This window comes from Erythrolamprus reginae, chromosome 2 (genome assembly GCF_031021105.1).
Source record: "Erythrolamprus reginae isolate rEryReg1 chromosome 2, rEryReg1.hap1, whole genome shotgun sequence".
In the NCBI taxonomy this organism is placed as follows: Eukaryota; Metazoa; Chordata; class Lepidosauria; order Squamata; family Dipsadidae; genus Erythrolamprus; species Erythrolamprus reginae.
The window spans coordinates 304,737,554-304,755,196 of NC_091951.1; the positions used below are offsets into that span (position 1 = coordinate 304,737,554).

At 35.0% G+C, this 17,643-nt stretch overlaps 1 protein-coding gene across 7 annotated transcripts in view; it reads left to right on the forward strand.

The window, feature by feature from the left end:
* Nucleotides 1-17,643, forward strand: part of KIAA0825 (KIAA0825 ortholog) — a 187,923-nt gene that overhangs the window by 14,166 nt on the left and 156,114 nt on the right. For all 7 annotated transcript variants that reach the window (XM_070743021.1, XM_070743022.1, XM_070743020.1 and 4 more), the window contains one exon: nucleotides 10,895-11,059. In XM_070743021.1, the coding sequence (XP_070599122.1) occupies nucleotides 10,895-11,059 (165 nt within the window). The remainder of the gene's footprint in view (nucleotides 1-10,894; nucleotides 11,060-17,643) is intronic.

The window sequence follows — 17,643 nt, forward strand, 5'->3', positions numbered from 1 at the left end:
TTAGTTCATTTAATAACAGCACTGGAAAAAGTGACATGACCGTTGCAGCATCCCCATAATCACATAATTTACATTCGGATAATTGACAACTACTGGACCTCACATATATGACGGTTGCAGTGTGCTAGGGTCATGTGACCCCCTTCTGTGATCTGACAGGCAAAGTCAATGGGGAAGCCATTAACAAATATTTTACTAATTTAACACCAGCAATGATTCACTTAAAAACTGGAACAAAAAAGTTTGTAAAAATGGGGCAAAACTCACTTAACACATTTCTCATTTAGCAACATAAATTCTGGGCTCAAATGTGGTTGTAAGCTGAGGACTACCTATAGTTGATAAATCACTGTTGTTGCACTGAGTTTGCCAAGTCCCCTTCATGCATTTTAAGAGGAAGTTTAATATTTGGTTGGAATTTTCCTTATGGTTTAATTGTTTGTTTGTTTGTTTGTTTGTTTGTTTATTCATTCATTCATTCATTCAATTTTTATGCCACCCTTCTCCTTAGACTCAGGGCGGCTTACAACATGTTAACAATAGCACTTTTTAACAGAGCCAGCATATTGCCCCCACAATCTGGGTCCTTATTTTACCCACCTCGGAAGGATGGAAGGCTGAGTCAACCTTGGGCCGGAGATGAGATTTGAACCGCTGACCTTCAGATCTACAAGTCAGCTTCAGTGGCCTGCAGTACAGCACTCTACCTGCTGCGCCACCCCGGCTCTATTTGTTGTTCTGTTTTTACTTTTTGTCATGTGTTTTGTATTCGAAAACACACAATTATTAAGGAAAATAACGAATGGCTTATAAAGATAAGATGGACCTTAAACATGATCTGCTATTTGATTTTTTTTTTCAGTGACCTTCAATACCTTTGACTGTTGATTGCTGATAACTATTCACCTCATCACTGCATTTAGACAATGGCTCAGGACATGTACAGCCTCTTTTGATTCAGGTGTTTTGGAAGAGTTATCAGCAATCTACAGATCATAAACTAAAAATTAATCTCGGCCAGGCAAAGAGCAGGGCAGGTGGTTATCTGGGTTATGGGAGACGGGAGTGAATGGGTTGCATATTCTAAATGCTATTGCATTCTTCCAGAAAGAATATTTACCTATTTTGAAAGAGCTTCATGAACTGTAACTGCCCCTGGCAGTTTTAAGTGATTACAATGTCCAGGAGTGCATATAGTTATTATGCCCTTTCCTGGCACGGCAGCTACAGATATCTATGCACTGTTAGGTTACACTAGTTAGTATAATGTTTTCAATGGGAATGTATTTTTCCACTTGGTACAGAAGGTGCAAGTGAGGCAGAATGTTGCATCTAGATTGCCAACAGGACACTAAACTATCCTGAAGCCAAACTTTCTTTGAAACAGCTACAGTGGCCAATTGGCTGTCGAGCCAGATTCAGTTCCGCTTATAAGAACTAAACACTTGAACAGGCTATAAAACTTGACTTTCTTCTCCATTGCAGTCTGGTTAATTACTGAGATCATTAGGGGAATGTGCTAAGAGTTGCACAATGCCATCTGGTGGTTACCTATAAATGGGTCTTTTTCATAGCAGCACCTTGATTCTGGAAGGCTTTTTCCTCTGAAATTGCTGAGGTGCCTATTATATCATTAGGTGCCTGCTGAAAACATGTACAGGCCTTTCATGTATGAATGGTAGGGGAGTGGATCTGATGTTACTTTTTTGTCAACTTTTTAATCATCAAGATTTATATAGCTTTATTATTGTATGCTGTATTTTCCAACCTGCGTACTGATGTATTTGTGTAGGAAGCAGTGTAAAATGGGTGCAATAAAGAATGAAACAAAAACTTCAAGGTCTTTAAAAAAATAAAGAGATTACAAATATTTATCTTGATGACATGATTAAACTTTGGGAAAAAGAACAAGGGTACTGGACCAATCTTTCATTGTGTCAATGGAAAGCTTCTGTTACTTTATTTGAAAAGGGGGAAGGGATATTCCTCCCTTACCTGAGAAACTGACATTTACTTTGGAAATGAGAAGTTGAAATTTTAGAGATTCTTATAAACAGAATTGTTTGACCTGAAGAAAATGTTTCATTCTATTGATAATGATGCTGAAATGCTTGCTTCTTTTCAGCTTAGAAGATAAAATGTTTTCAAACTATTTTTGCTAAAAGAATTTTGAAACTGATACTATGAATATTTATTTATTTATTTATTTATTTATTTACTTACTTATTTATTTATTTATTTATTCTTTGTCCAATATACAATACATGTGAAAGAGAATAGACATTAAGTAATATATATATAAAGATAGAAAGTAAGAAAGAAGAGAAGTAGAAGGAAAGGAGAGAAAATATATGATATATGAGATAAGGAAAGACAATTGGACAGGGGACGATAGGCACATCAGTGCACTTATGTACGCCCCTTACTGGCCTCTTAGGAACCTGGAGAGGTCAATCGTGGAGAGTCTTGGGGAGAAATGTTTGGGGCTGGGGGCTGACACCACTGAGTCCGGCAATGAGTTCCACGCTTCGACAACTCAAGTTTGGAGCGGTTAATATTAAGTTTGAATCTGTTGCGTGCTCTTGTGTTGTTGCTGTTGAAGCTGAAGTAGTTGTTGACCGGAAGGACGTTGCAGCATATGATCTTGTGGGCAATACTTAAATCGTGTTTTAGGCGCCGCAGTTCTAAGCTTTCAAGATCCAGGAGAGTTAGTCTATTTTCGTAAGGTATTCTGTTTCAAGTGGAGGAGTGAAGGGCTCTTCTGGTGAAATACCTTTGGACGTTTTCGAGAGTGTTGATGTCTGAGATGTGGTGTGGGTTCCAGACAGATGAGCCGTATTCGAGAATGGGTCTGGCATAGGTTTTGTAGGCTCTAGTCAGTAGTGAGAGACTGCCAGAGCAGAAGCTTCATAGGATCAGGTTAACAACTCTGGAAGCCTTTTTGGCGATTCAAATGCCCTATTAAAACCATTACATGAAAAGGGAATTTTAGTGTATCGGTATTCTTGGATAGGGTTACTTCATTTTTAAAAAAGTTAAATATAACTTCTGTTCAGAATAATTGCATTATAATTTTATTTTTTCCACGTATATTGTGCAATAATATTTTGTTAAATGTTAAATTTAATTTGCTAGGAAGATTTTCCAAACAAAACAGAATTTGGTCATTTTATCTAAATATTTCCAGTTAGAAACGCTATTTTCATCTCAAAGCCTCTTTTGCACACCTGGGTGTTCTTCCTGTGGTTAGAAAAAAAAGGGTAACTCACCATGCCCCCTAATTATTGCATTTTCCTCCCAAGCATAAAAGATAAAAATGATTTAATTTTTGGTCTGATTTCTCTTGAGCGGTCTGTACTCAATATGAGATTTATGTATTAAAGTACCTTCTTTAATAAGAAAAGAGTGTGACAAAGAAGTTGAGAGAGAATTATTAAGTTACGTTTTCTTAAAAACATACTGTAGTGTGTAAAGGAGACCATACTTGCCTCTGAGACTTAAAAGAAGGACTTCTGAAAGGTCTCTTGAAAAGATTCCTAAGGCACTTACACTATTGTTTGAGGGAGGGAAATGTTACATGCCTCTTTATTAGACTCTTTTCAACACATATCAACTGTCTCCTGAGCAGAACTTAATTAAGTGCTCCTTGCTGAGATGCTATTAAGCTGTGTGGCATTGTGCATGCTTTCAGTAATATAAAGTTTGGTTAGCTTTAGATTATTTTTTTTTAGAAATAACCTCATTAAAATGAAGCACATTAAATTGGCATCTGTTAGAGAGACATGTTAAAATTTGAATATTACTTTCTGATAGTTCAAATTCAATTTTAAAACAATGGGTTTGACGGATCAATTCTCACCTTCAGTTAACTATTGTCATACTGACCCAGATGTAAATTTTCTGTTTGTCTTTTATTGCAGAATAATTTATCCCCCCCCTTTTTTTTGCTAACAAAGGATCCGATCCATTTCTGTTTACTCCATTTCATACATTTTAGTACAGTATATAGTTTACTTCAGGCATGTTTGAAAACAAGCCTTAGAAGCAAAATACAATGGCCAATATATATCTATTTCTTTAATTTAGAATGTAAATTTTCTTTTATATGTGCAGATTTTATACATAAAGAATTTAGATTGTGATTCATATATCTTGACCTATAAGTAAGTGGTAAATATTAAATATAAATTTTGATATTGAAATTCTGTCACAGAATGTGGTATAGCTTTAGGATTTATAGTTAATTAATTTTTATAGTCAGATATATTGTTGGAAATAATAGAGGATGTTGTTGGTGGAAAAAATGAAATCCTTTCCTTTCATATTCACAGACATATTCCATTCAATGATTAAACAGAAATATTTATTTAGTAAAATTGTTACGTTAATCTACTATCAAAGAATGGTCTGATTTTATAATACATTGTGAATTTAACACTTATCTTTATGTCATTTTCTAAAATGGCTCTGGAAGTAATTTTCACAATTTATTTCTCTGTGCCACAGAAGAGTCAGACAAGACAAACATGAAATGTATGATTGTATTTTCTATAATTTGATTGTTTTGTACTAAAAACCTGATATTGTTGGTAGTATTTCTAATATTGATATTAGTGACACCAGCATCAACTTTCAAATCAATCTTTGCATTAAGAAAATTGAGTTTTATGGACCCGAGTTATACAGATACTGCCCCATAATATCACAGATGCTTTATGCCAAATGTTTTGTTTTAAATTATTATATGGTTTCTTTATTACATTGAAGTAGTCTAAAACACTGGGTAGTAAGAAACATTTTATTTATTTATTTATTTATTTATTTATTTATTTATTTATTTATTTATTTATTTATTTATTTATTTATAAAACATGTAGTAGTAGTTTGTATAAACATAATATAAAGTAAAAAGTAACAATAAAAGGATAGTAGGACAGGGATAGTAACACAGTGGTACACTTATGCATACCCCTTACAGACCTCTTAGAAATAGGGAAAAGTTGAATATAGACAGTAAGGTTAAAGATTTTTGGGGTTTGGGAAAGAAATCACAGAGTTAGGCAGTGCATTCCAGGCATTGACCACTCTATTGCTAAAGTCGTATTTTCTGCAGTCGAGTTTGGAGTGGTTTACATTTAGTTTGAATCTATTACATGCTCATGTATTGCTGTGGTTTAAAGTGAAGTAGTCATTAACAAGAAGGACATTTTGATATATGATTTTATGAACTACATTTAGATCAAATTTGAGGCGACACAGTTGTAAATTTTCTAATCCCAGCATTTCAAGTCTGGTAGAATAAGCTATTTTGTTGCGAGCAGAGGAGTGAAGGATTCTTCTTGTGAAATATTTCTGGACTCTTTTGATTGTATTAATGTCTGATATGCAATGCATTTTCCAGACAGGTGAGCTGTATTCCAGAATTGGTCTAACAAATGTTTTGTAAGCTCTGGTTAGCAGTGTAATATTGCCAGAGAAGAAGCTACATAAAATCAGATTAACAACTCAGTGCCTGTTTGCAATATTGTTACAGTGGGCTCTAGCACTTATGTCGTTGGATATGAATATTCCAAGGTCTTTGACAGAGTGAGGGTCATCTATAAGTTTGTTTCCTCCAAGTTTGTATTTTGTATTCTGATTCTTTTTGCCAGTGTGTAAGACAAAGCATTTGTTGGTTGAGATTTGAAGTTGCCATTGCTACATGATCAAGGTCTTTTTGAAGGGTCCAGTAAGATTGTATTTTCTTTAAATATAAAACCCATATTACATAAGAACCTGCTTTTTGAAGTCCATGTGCTTCAAAACTGATTTACCATGTGGCATGGCAGCTGCTATTCAAGAAACACATGCTGAAAGCTCTCTAGTGTATGTGGAACTAATTGTACTGCTTTTTGGATCCCAGCCCATACTCTCACTCTCTTGAATTGACTTTATGGAGCATGGTTTGTGAAGGCTTTCCTAAAAATCCTTTTCAATGTGATTATATAATCTCGTTGCGGGGATTTTCCGTATAACAATGTGTTACAGAATATTCTGATTTTTTTTTTTTTGGCAGAGGTTGAAAATATTTTTCATGCTGTATAGAACTATTATAGATATAAACACCTACTTACTGGTAGGAGGATAATACAGTTTTTCGTTTTGAGAAGAGCTAAATCTAAATAGCTCAAAATGGATTATCTGCTCATTTTAGTCTCTATTTTCTATCCTTTTAAATATTAATAGGTTTCAGTAGTTCAAAACAGAACTGAAAAGCTACAGTATTTTAAAGCTTAAATACTATGCTAATATTTTACATCAATGTTGTTTCTTTTAGCACCTTAACATTTTTTTAATGATTCCATCTCTTTCAATCAGCAGAGAACACTTACGATTAGTATATCTGATAAACTTGTCAGTGCCTATTTAAAGCAGAATCTCCTAGTCTGCTTTATTCATCCCCCTCTCTCTTACATCATTTCAAGCATAATCTTGATAAGACAGAGATATGTCCTGGGCAGCTGTGTATAGCAAGCTCAGACGACAACTAATTTGTGAAGGAAAAAATTAAATCAGGAGGTAAATTATTTCATGATTGCTCATTCCCAACAGACCTGGGCATCATTCTGAAGAAAATATCAAATAATTGGTTTCAGACCGTGTCACACACATGCAATTCCCTTCGCTAATGGCTGTGTGAGGTAGCACTAGGCCTCAGGGGTCATGGAAGAACTGAAAATAGCTTACTGCCAGGCACAGCAATAGAGAGACAGTGCGAGTAGGAAATGAAGTGGCAATAAGTGCAATCCATAGGGGAAATGTGCTTCACTTGGAGTTTAATATATTGGTTTGGAATCTGGCAGTAAGCCATGCAACAATTGTTTACCTACTCGGTCAGCATCTGCATCTGTTCTGTTTGGTAAATAGCACTTAAATCACTGCCCACAAATAGCAAGATCAATACCTATTACTGGGTCTTCTTTCTTTTTCATATGCATATTTCATATTGCATCATATAACAGATGAAATCTATGAACAATATTTGTATTTGATGAACACAAAGTCACAAAGATTTGTTTGAAAACAGTTTGTAGTTTTATGGATAGACTGTACAGTCCAATCATTTTATGATTTGAAACCCTGTTGCCTTTTATAAAGATGCTATCTTTTAAATTCTAATGATAAAAATTGATGTGAATTTTTAAACCCCTACATCAAGTTATATATTGAAGACTGTTACCATTCTTTCCAGCAGTATAGCTTGAAACAGTACTATAGCAATATTCCAAAACATTAAATTGCATAATTAGGCAGCAACGTGTGTTATTAAATCTAGTTTAAGTTGTTTGTATATATAACAAAATAATTTTAAGTATTTACCTATTTTTCATTAATAGTATTTTTAGCTCAAAATGAATGATAGGTGAATATGACTAATATATACTGCTCAAAAAAATAAAGCGAACACTCAAATAACACATCCTAAATCTGAATGAATGAAATATTCTCATGGAATACTTTGTTCTGTACAAAGTTGAATGTGCACAACAGCATGTGAAATCGATTGTCAATCAGTGTTTCTTCCTAAGTGGACAGTTTGATTTCACAGAAGTTTGATTTACTTGGAGTTATATTGTGTTGTTTAAGTGTTCCCTTTATTTTTTTGAGCAGTGTTTATAAAATGAATACAGTATTTCAGAAAAAAATGGGGATTAAATGTAGCTGTTTGATATGAGTAAATTAAAAAGTGATATTTTTTTAAAGCAAGACACAATAAACTTAATGAAGATTTTAGAAATTTAGTTATATTTAAATATTTTAGAAGACAAATAGTGGCCTTAATCATAATGCATGCTGTCCATTTTGTGGGATGTATATACTGAAAAAAAATCCATATGAGTCAGATAAGATATCAAGGTTACTTTACTCTGTCCTTTCCCAGCAGTAAAATCCTAATCAAGGCAAAATCTGATCAAATTAATCTTAGAAGAATTAGGCAAATTGATAATAAAAAGTCTCCATCTTTTCTAGCTTTTCTTGTCTAGTATCTTATGGAGGAATTACTATACAATAAAGAAAATTGTTGCTGGCTTATTATTGGCAAGTACAATGGAGACAGGAATAAGAAAATAATAGAAGACTCCCGTTTTTATGTTCAAGCCAGTTTCTCACAAAGATTCCTCCATTTGCACTCAACCCTCTAGTTATCTGCTTCATTCACTTAGCTCCCCTGTAAACTGTCCAGGTGCTCTGCCAGAGGGAAGAGGGCGTTTACAATCAATCATGTCAATGGCTCCAGTATATCCTCCTTTCAATAGCCAAGTTACAGCTTTTTACTATATTTTCCCTGCTGTAATGTTTGTTCCCAGGCCAAATTCTATTTCTCAATCTCCTGTTTTTCTAACACATTCCACAGACTAGGTAACAATTGTTATTTCCACTGTTAGGAGTTCCATTTCCCCCCAATATTTATTCATGGGAATAAACAGTTTTTGTTTTATTATCTATCTTTAATTCTTCCTCACTCTCTTCATTAATTAATGCTTATTAATTGATAATATTAAGTTAATATCAAATTCACTAGTAAATAAACATAAATATACTTGAAGTCAGAATGTATCCTGATAAAAACAATTAAGTATAATAAAAATATTACACTGTTACAAATTATATACAGTATTTTCTGCCAGATATCAAACTCATAGGTTCTTGAACATATAATTTTAAATTGGTTACAATGGTTGTGTGTGACTGATAAGTCCCAATAAAGATGAAACCAGTAGCACACTGCCTCCCAGTGTTTTATGAATGTGTAACAACTATAGGAATATGTACTGATATATTTCCCTGCTGGGAATTGAGGATAGAATCATGAAATCTTCAGTTTGAGACATATAATAAAAGCTTTATCTCTCTAGTCTCAGATTACATATAAAGAAAGCCGTTTACTGTAGATAGATATTCAATACTGAGATAATATCATTGACAACTTATAAGTAACTAAGACATAAAATTGCAATTAGTCAGACCAGAGTAAAAAAGGCTAAAACAGGGCTGAAAGAGTCAAGTCATATCAAGGCAGAATCAAGAACAGATTCCTATAAATGTAACAACAAGAAGAATCGATCTATATATGATATCATTTTCAAAGAGGCAAGAAATAGTAATTTGGATAAGGATAAGACCAAAAACTAAATATACAGAAAATAATAATAATAATAATAATAACAACAACAACAACAACAACAACGCAGTCCTAGGTGTTTGGGAAGCGCCTGACTGGTGATGAAATACGAAATCCGGCATAGTGATCTCGTTTGCTGAGTTGTATTGACATAATAATAATAATTTATTAGATTTGTATGCCGCCCCTCTGCAAGGACTTGGAGCGAGGACTCTGGAATTTATTCCAGACAATAAATTGACGTTAACACCACACAAAAATAAAGATAAGTGTATCTCCTTTTGTAATTTTGATTTTTGTTTTGCAAGGCATTAGAACATGGGTGTCAAACTCGCTGTGTCACATTTATTTATTTATTTATTTATTCATTCATTTAATCAATCATTCATTCATTCATTCATTCAATTTTTATGCCGCCGTTCTCCTTAGACTCAGGGCGGCTTACAACATGTTAGCAAATAGCACTTTTTAACAGAGCTAGGCTATTGCCCCCACAATCCGGGTCCTCATTTTACCCACCTCGGAAGGATGGAAGGCTGAGTCAACCTTGAGCCGGTGATGAGATTTGAACCTCTGACCTTCAGATCTACAGTCAGCTTCAGTGGCCTGCAGTACAGCACTCTACCTGCTGCGCCACCCCGGAATGTGATGTTTCGTTATGTTTTTGTGGGCATGGCCATGGGCTGCCAGTTTGACACCCCTGCATTAGAAGAATAAAGATTTCGGTTTGAAGTCTTCATTTTTGCTACTTTATATTATGTTGCTAAATGCTTTTTAATATTCTGGCATTTAAAATTGTTTTTGACATTTAGAAAGAATTATTTTCTCTGTTCTTACTGAATCCAGGATACACAGCAATTTAAAAATACTAACTAAACATACTGTATTCAACTGTGAAGAAAACCTGGCATCCGATATGAGAGAAAATCAGAGTTTGAATGTTGTCCAAATTATCTGTCTGATAAGGAGGCAAGCCAGTGTATATTGCAAATTTTCAAGGCTGAATTCTTATACAATGTATTTCCATAACAGCTATTCAAGAATGCTTAGTAACGGGTTATGATTGCCATTATTATCAGTACTACTGAAAGGATGTCAGATGATACAATCAGATGTTCTCAACACAAGATACTACTGGTTCAGTCCCTCACCTGAGTTTTAAATAGATCCTGCTGGTTGCAAATTATTATTTGTGGAAATGCAACAACAGGCATTTTTACCAAACCAAAACGCTATCCAAAAACATTCTCTTCATCTTCCGTTGATTTTGTCTTTTTTACTAAATTGGAGAGCATCTTATATATTCAAAATAATAAAATTAACCAGTTGTTTTTAACATATTATTATATTTGTAGATAATCCCTTAAAATATTGTTAATGAGCTATATCCTTCTTAGACTTTATTGTCGTGAACCTGATAAATAGTTCAAATTTCTCAACATTCCTATATAAGAAACTGAACATTTTTTCACAAATATCAGAATAGCTTTCTGTTTTATTCATATGTACATAAAACATTCACCTATCTGTCATTTTTAGAAATAATCAGAAACGTTAATTGCAACATATACAATTTCATGATTTACCGTAGTTGTCACATAACCTAAAATGACTGCATTTCCACAGCCAAAGTGGCCTTTTAATCAGAAGGAAAACAATGAAAAAGATCTCATCTAAAAGTTCATTTAGGCAGCAAATGTGACATCTGATTTCCTTTCTCCTTATTTATAGTTACTGAGGAACTTTCCAGAAAAGGAATGAACCAGTGTTTAACATTACATCAGCTCAAGTGCCTTTCCCAGCTTATAAAATCATTTTTGTTAATGGAAGAAAATATTGAAGAACTATCCTCAGGATTACTGTTAGTATGTATGTCTGAGAACAAAAGTATTCAAGGTAAAGTATGATTATATTTTCCATATACTTTAAAAAAAATAATTGATTTGTAGAATTGTAATAGATATAACAAGGGAAACAGAATAATAACATTCTCATTAATCTTATAATATCAACTTATTTTTGATACAGCCCTTTGAAGTATTTTGTTCTTGATGGTTAATTTTCTTTTCTAATTGATAAAATTATGCTGCCCAGAAACATATGAGATAGACAGTCATATAAATTGTATAAGTAAATAAAATGTCATGTGATTCATTGTGAAAAAAATATCTGATATGAATTTCCAGAGGAAAAAATAGCAAACTGAAGATGGCTATGCAAAAAGCCAAACCAATAACTGCAGCGAACAGCCAGTGAATAGACTGGCTCTTCAGAACTTTGCTGGATAAGGAAAGCCATGCGACCATTCATATATGCTCCAAACAATTGCTCCTTGCAAGATTGCAAGACAGTTGTCCCTGGTGGCTTTTCAGCACCAGGAGACAATGAGAATAGCCATGTTGTTGACAACTATGGTATATGTTTTTTGAAGGATATTAAGTTTGCAAACTTCTGTTTCTAATCATGTTTACAAATTGCTTGTCAACTTCTTTTAAGCTATTAGAGTCCCTTGGATTGACAAATGGGTTAGTTTGCTTTCAGTCCTTAATGAAATAGAATTTTAATCATAACCTTTAATTTTTTTATAAATGACATAAATAGCAAAAGGCTAAATAAGATTTTGATCCTAGAAAAGTAGAAATGATTTAAGGATCCAAATAGATTTAGAATAAGATTTGGAATTAACTATAAATGGTTAATTCTAAAATATTATTCCAAATGTATCTGGATCCTTAATCCATTTATAATTTTCAGATCAGTCTTCTCTAGTTTTTTACTATTTATTGACAGTTAATTTACTGGGACCCATAAAATGACACAAAACATTGCACTGAAAATATGAAGACTTAAGAATTCAGAAATCAATACCAACATTATGAATAGCAGTGTTTGCTTCTATGGACAATTTGAAAAATGTTATAGAAGAAATGAAAGATGGGGCAAATGTAAAATTATTTACATTTGTGATGAAGGTTTGAAGTCACTTTTTAACATATTTTTTATCTTATATATTTTTCTTTTTATGTTCCATTTTTGTCTTGGGACCTTGTACTTTCCCCCCCTATTCTTTCACTTTTTATTAGATTTTACTATTGTAATTAAAATCCTTAATAGAAAATTTACCTGATACATAATTCATTGATTATTCAGAGAAACATGAGTTGAAAACTGGTTTTAAAAACAATCAGTCCATAGGAAAATTAAATAAAAGTTTGGTAGAGGACGAATGGGAATATAAATTGGTGGTACAATAGTGGGTATTTTGATTATAGCATGACCTTTCTATGTATGTTTATTAAAAGATCGTAACACAATGGGTTGTTTTAAACAAGTTAATTAAATAATAATTAAAATAGAAATAGATGATAAGGAGATCTATATGGAAATTATGTTACTGGGCTAATACTTTGCTGATTTGATTTAAAGTTAAATTTTCCTCCTCTTAAATTAGTTGTGATAAAAAATTAATAAAATAAACTTCAAACTGTTCTCTCTTCTTCCTCCTTTCTCTCTCTGCCCTCCCCCTTTTGCAAACTATATTCCCATTTCCTCGGCTGTCCCTTTTCCCTGACCAATCCTAGACATGCATAACCCAGAATGACCTATTTCTGCAGCCAAAATAAGCCTTTAAGCCCATTAGAAGGAAAAAAATGCAAAAAAAAATCTCACCTAAAAGGCCATTTAGAAAGCAACCTCAATGAGGAAGGATGAGAAATGCAAGCATGCCATTCTAAGCAAGTACATGTTTTCTCATTTCAGTATTCTACACTGTTTTCCCCAAAATAAAACATCTCCTGATAATAAGCCCAATTGGGCTTTAGAGTACATGGCAATAAGGCTTATTTCGGGGTTCAAAAGAAATATAAGACAGGGTCTTATTTTTGGAGAAACACAGTATCAACACTGGAATAGTTAGCTAGGCTTGTCTTGTCATGGCTTTGCTTTACAATAAAAGAATACCATTTTCTGTTTAAATAGTTATCTCATTGCTCAAACTATGTTAATGAATCAGATTGTTTAGAATTCCCATCTCTCAGTCCCAAAGTATATAAAGCACAACACTGTCTTTCTACTATTCAAGATCCCTACTATTCAAGATACCTGATGATCATTGGATAAAGTCTGGCAATTTCTCCTCAATGTTGTGCTCCTTTCTTTGGCCAAAACTTCCATGACATTAGTATCAAAATAAATTGGATTGGCAAATAAATTTTACATCAGTATTGATGATGGGGAAATGCCATTTGCCAGAACTGAAAGGTAGCAAGCTATTTTTATAGGTATTATTGAATAGACGGATAGCTCTGTCTTCCTATTGAGTTAAGGAAGAAGGTTCACGGAACCTTTTCGTATCTGTCGTCTTTATGGAATTGTCTCCCTGTATTTTATTTTGGTTTGTACTGCCAGTTAATTTATCAAAAAATAAAAAAGAAACTGGTATTGTTTAGCTGTTCTCTGTTGAGATTATTGTGTTAATATTTTTGGTTTGGTGTACAAAATGTTTGTAAAATTTCATTTAAAAATATAAAATGTTTTTTTTAAAGTTCCTTATCTTTTATTTTAGTTTTGCTAAAGTAATGTCTGGTTGTTAGCTATCCCAGAAGTTTCCTTGGCCATCATTTTTCTCTAGATCAATTGATGACAAAGAGCAATGGCTGCATAAATTGGATGTAAGAAGAACACTTACGGTTTATTTTTTTTTAAAAAAATCAAAGATGTCAGATCTTCTAGCAGATTGTTTGTAGTCTTAGAGGTCTTAAGAAGGGTCAGATAACTTTCAAGATTTCCTTAGCTGGATGATTATGGGACTGTATTAGGGAGGTGTACATAGTTAAGGCTAAAGTGGCTCCCAGGGTTTGTAAAGCTCATTACACTAGAACTGTAGCTGCTGCTTGGGCGGAGAGGTCGAAGGCTTCCATGTTGGAAATCTACAAGGTGACCACCTGGGCTTCTCTTCATATGTTTTCATAGTGTTATAACTTCGATGTAACCTCTTCTGCAGATTCTCTTTTGGTAAGAAGTTACTTGTGAACCAGAAAGAAAGAGAGAGAACTTTGAAGAAAAGAGAGACACTTAGCGTACACTGTTTGGAGCTACCATTAGGACAAGTTCTTTGAGAGCTTGCACAGTGGAAAGCAGTGAAAGTCAATTTAGATAGATGAAAATAAAAGTTACAGCTCAAGCCACTAATGCTCCCTGACGGTAATCCCAACAACAAACGATAGCATTATAAGACATATAATATGGGGGGGGGGGGGGATATGAAAATATATATAAAATCATATTTAGCTTAATAAAAATTAAATTTATTTGGTAACTCTCTAATTTAAAACATCTATTTCAGTTCTGTTGCTATAAATATTTAATTTAGGAAAATAACATTCAAAAAATTATTTCAAAGTGTTTATTTGACTTCTGTATATTTATGTTATATTTCTACAGTTGTTCTACAACTACAGGGCTACATTCATGTGAAATAGCAAATAAGAAAACTAATAAAAATATGAACAAAAGAAAGGTTTAAGTGGTTATGCTGTAAAAACAAAGAGACTTTGAGTCTAGTCTGTCTTGGCATGAAAAAATTGGAGTGGAGGTAACTGAGCCAGCTATGCTATCTCTGCCCAACACACCTCATAAGGTGGTTGTGGCAGGGAACGTACGAAAAAAGATTATACAGTGGTACCTCAAGATACGAACCCCTCGTCTTACGAACAACTCGTGATACGAACCTGGGGTTCAGAAAAATTTTGCCTCTTCTTACAAACTTTTTTCAAGTTATGAACCGGCGTTCGGAGACTGCTGGGAAGCCGCGCGGCTGTTTTAAAAGGTGACAGCCGGGCGGCGGGGCTTCCCAGAAGCCTTCCGAACGCCGGTTCGTAACTCGAACAAAGTTCGTAAGAAGAGGCAAAATTTTGCTGAACCCCGGGTTCGGTTCGGGAGGTTGCTGGCAAGCCCCCCAGGCCGGCTGCGACCTTTTAAAACACCCGCGCCGCTTCGCAGCTGTCTCCCGAAGCCGAACGCCGAAGTTCGGCTTTAGCGTTCGGCTTCAGGAGACAGCTGCAAAGCGGCGCGGGTGTTTTAAAAGGTCGCAGCTGGCCTGGGGGGCTTGCCAGCACCCTCCCGAACCCGGGTTCGGGGTTCGGGGGGGTGCTGGCAAGCCCCCCAGGCCGGCTGTCACCTTTTAAAACAGCCGCGCGGCTTCCCAGCAGTCGCTGAAAGCCGTTTTTTTTGCGGGGGGGTGTTTGGTTGCACGGATTAATTGACTTTACATTGTTTCCTATGGGAAACAATGTTTCGTCTTACGAACCTTTCGTCTTACGAACCTCCTCCTTGCACCAATTAAGTTCGTATCATGAGGTATTACTGTATCTATATCTAGGTTAAAGCTACTGCCTTACAGGCAGACCGCCCAGTTCAAATAGTCTCCCTCTCTTCCTTTTTGTTATAAGAAAAAATATGTTATGCATACATACACACACGCATGCACACACAAATATATATATTAGATATATACATATACATATATGTAGTGTTTCCCAGAAAATATGACATACCCTGAAAACAAGCCTTAGCTCGATTTTTATGCCTGCACCTAAAATACGCCCTACCCAAAATAAGCCCTAATTAAGCCCTACCCATCTTCTGGTTGTACAAAGTGAGGTGAGGTGTAGCCATATAAATCAAGCTAGGGCAGGAGTGGGGGGATAATGAGGCAGTGGGGTAGATGGGTGGAGGTTGAAATGAGGCCGTGGGGCGATGGAGGACAAAATGAGGCAGTAGGGTGCAGAGCTGCCCTCCATGTCCTGCACCAGCTTATCTCAGGGCCCTATAGCCAGGCCATTAACGTCCTGACAACTGCCTGGCCTTGTGGCGAAGACCCCAGAAACCAGGTCCTCATATGGTTGGCAGCCTCCTTCTCCTTGCTTGGCACTGCTCAGCTCAGGTGGCTGAGCTATGCATGTGGGGTCCTGGAAGAGGCTCCTGGAGCTGCCACAAGATGTGACAATTGTCAGGATGTTGATGGCCTGGCTGTGGGGTTCTCAGGTAAGCTAGTGCAGGGTGTGAGGGGCAGCTCTAAACCCCCCAATTTGCTTCATCCCCCCCCCCCTACAACCTCGCTTTGTGGCTGCTGCACTGGTGCGTCACTCAGCATCCTTCTCCATTATGGTAGTGAGCAAGGAGAAGTGGTGAAGAACAAAGGAAAATGAAGCGAGGCGGGGTTGGGGGATGAAACAGCAGCCACATCACTTCAATAGCTTGTTTTCCAGTTCTATGCACTGCCACATGCAGGGCAACAGAAATAGTCTGTGGGACTGGTAGAAAAAATAGTTCAGGCCTTCCAACTTCACAAGATCAAAATTAATCCAAAAATATGATAAGTTATGTAAACATGAATATGCTTGATTAGATGAATCAGTAAACTTCAGAAAACAATAAAGTTTCTCAAATGCTAAGCTAGTTGATTGAATTAACAATAAAATAATTCATCTTGAAAGCAGCACCACCACTCAAAATTTTATATTTGTTGTTTGGGCAAATATTTGGGAGATATTTCTAAGAAAGGAAGGGGGCACCTTAATGTCCTAACTCTGCTTTCCTACAACTAGCAGATAATGGAAGAAAATATGACTGGTAAATCAGTTTTGGTCACCACTGGGAAGAATTCTTCTTTTATAAGCTCATTAATTGTTCTCCTAAATTTACATTGCAATTAATTATTGTAATATTTTACTGTGCATAGTACAATCTTTATAACTGGAGATAAGATCCTTTGAAGGTACTTGGAACATTCAGTAGAGTTAAAGAATACTTTAAAGCAGGACATCTGTATTAAAAATGAGGGAATATTTGACCAAATAATATTTTTCCTCCCTTCTAGTAGGCTTCTTCATTCCTCTGATATTTCAGAAGTCTCTTGTTAAATTTTTCAAAAACATCTAATATACTTTTCATCTCCCTCTCACCTTCCCTCCCCATTTGTTTGAGAAAGGTGAACTTTAGACAGATCTGATAATGAGCTCCAAGAATAGCTTTTTCCAGTGCAGCTCTTTGAAACCACCCTGAGCAAACTTCTCAGAGTTTTCAAGCTTTGCTTCAGGAAGCTAGAAAGATTTGCAACAGTCTTTCCTTTGCAGATTAAAAAGAAATCTGTTACTGTACATAAATAACTTGTTAAAAATAATGTACATAGATGTATTAATTGCTTTAACTGAAGCCAGTTAAACATTTAGATTCGGTCTGGATCCCAAAAAGAATACTGTAGCAAATTGTAAATATTATTTTTTTTAGGAAATGTGGTAATAGAGGAATAAAACTTTTACTCAGAACATAATAATCAGACATTACTTGAATTGAAGCCTGCTAGAATTTTTCTACATAATCAAACCATAGGAAAGAATGTTCGTTTACAAGCAAGTGATCGGATTATAAATTATTATGCTTCTGGGATGCTTATTGTCTTTCTTATTTCTAAAAGATTA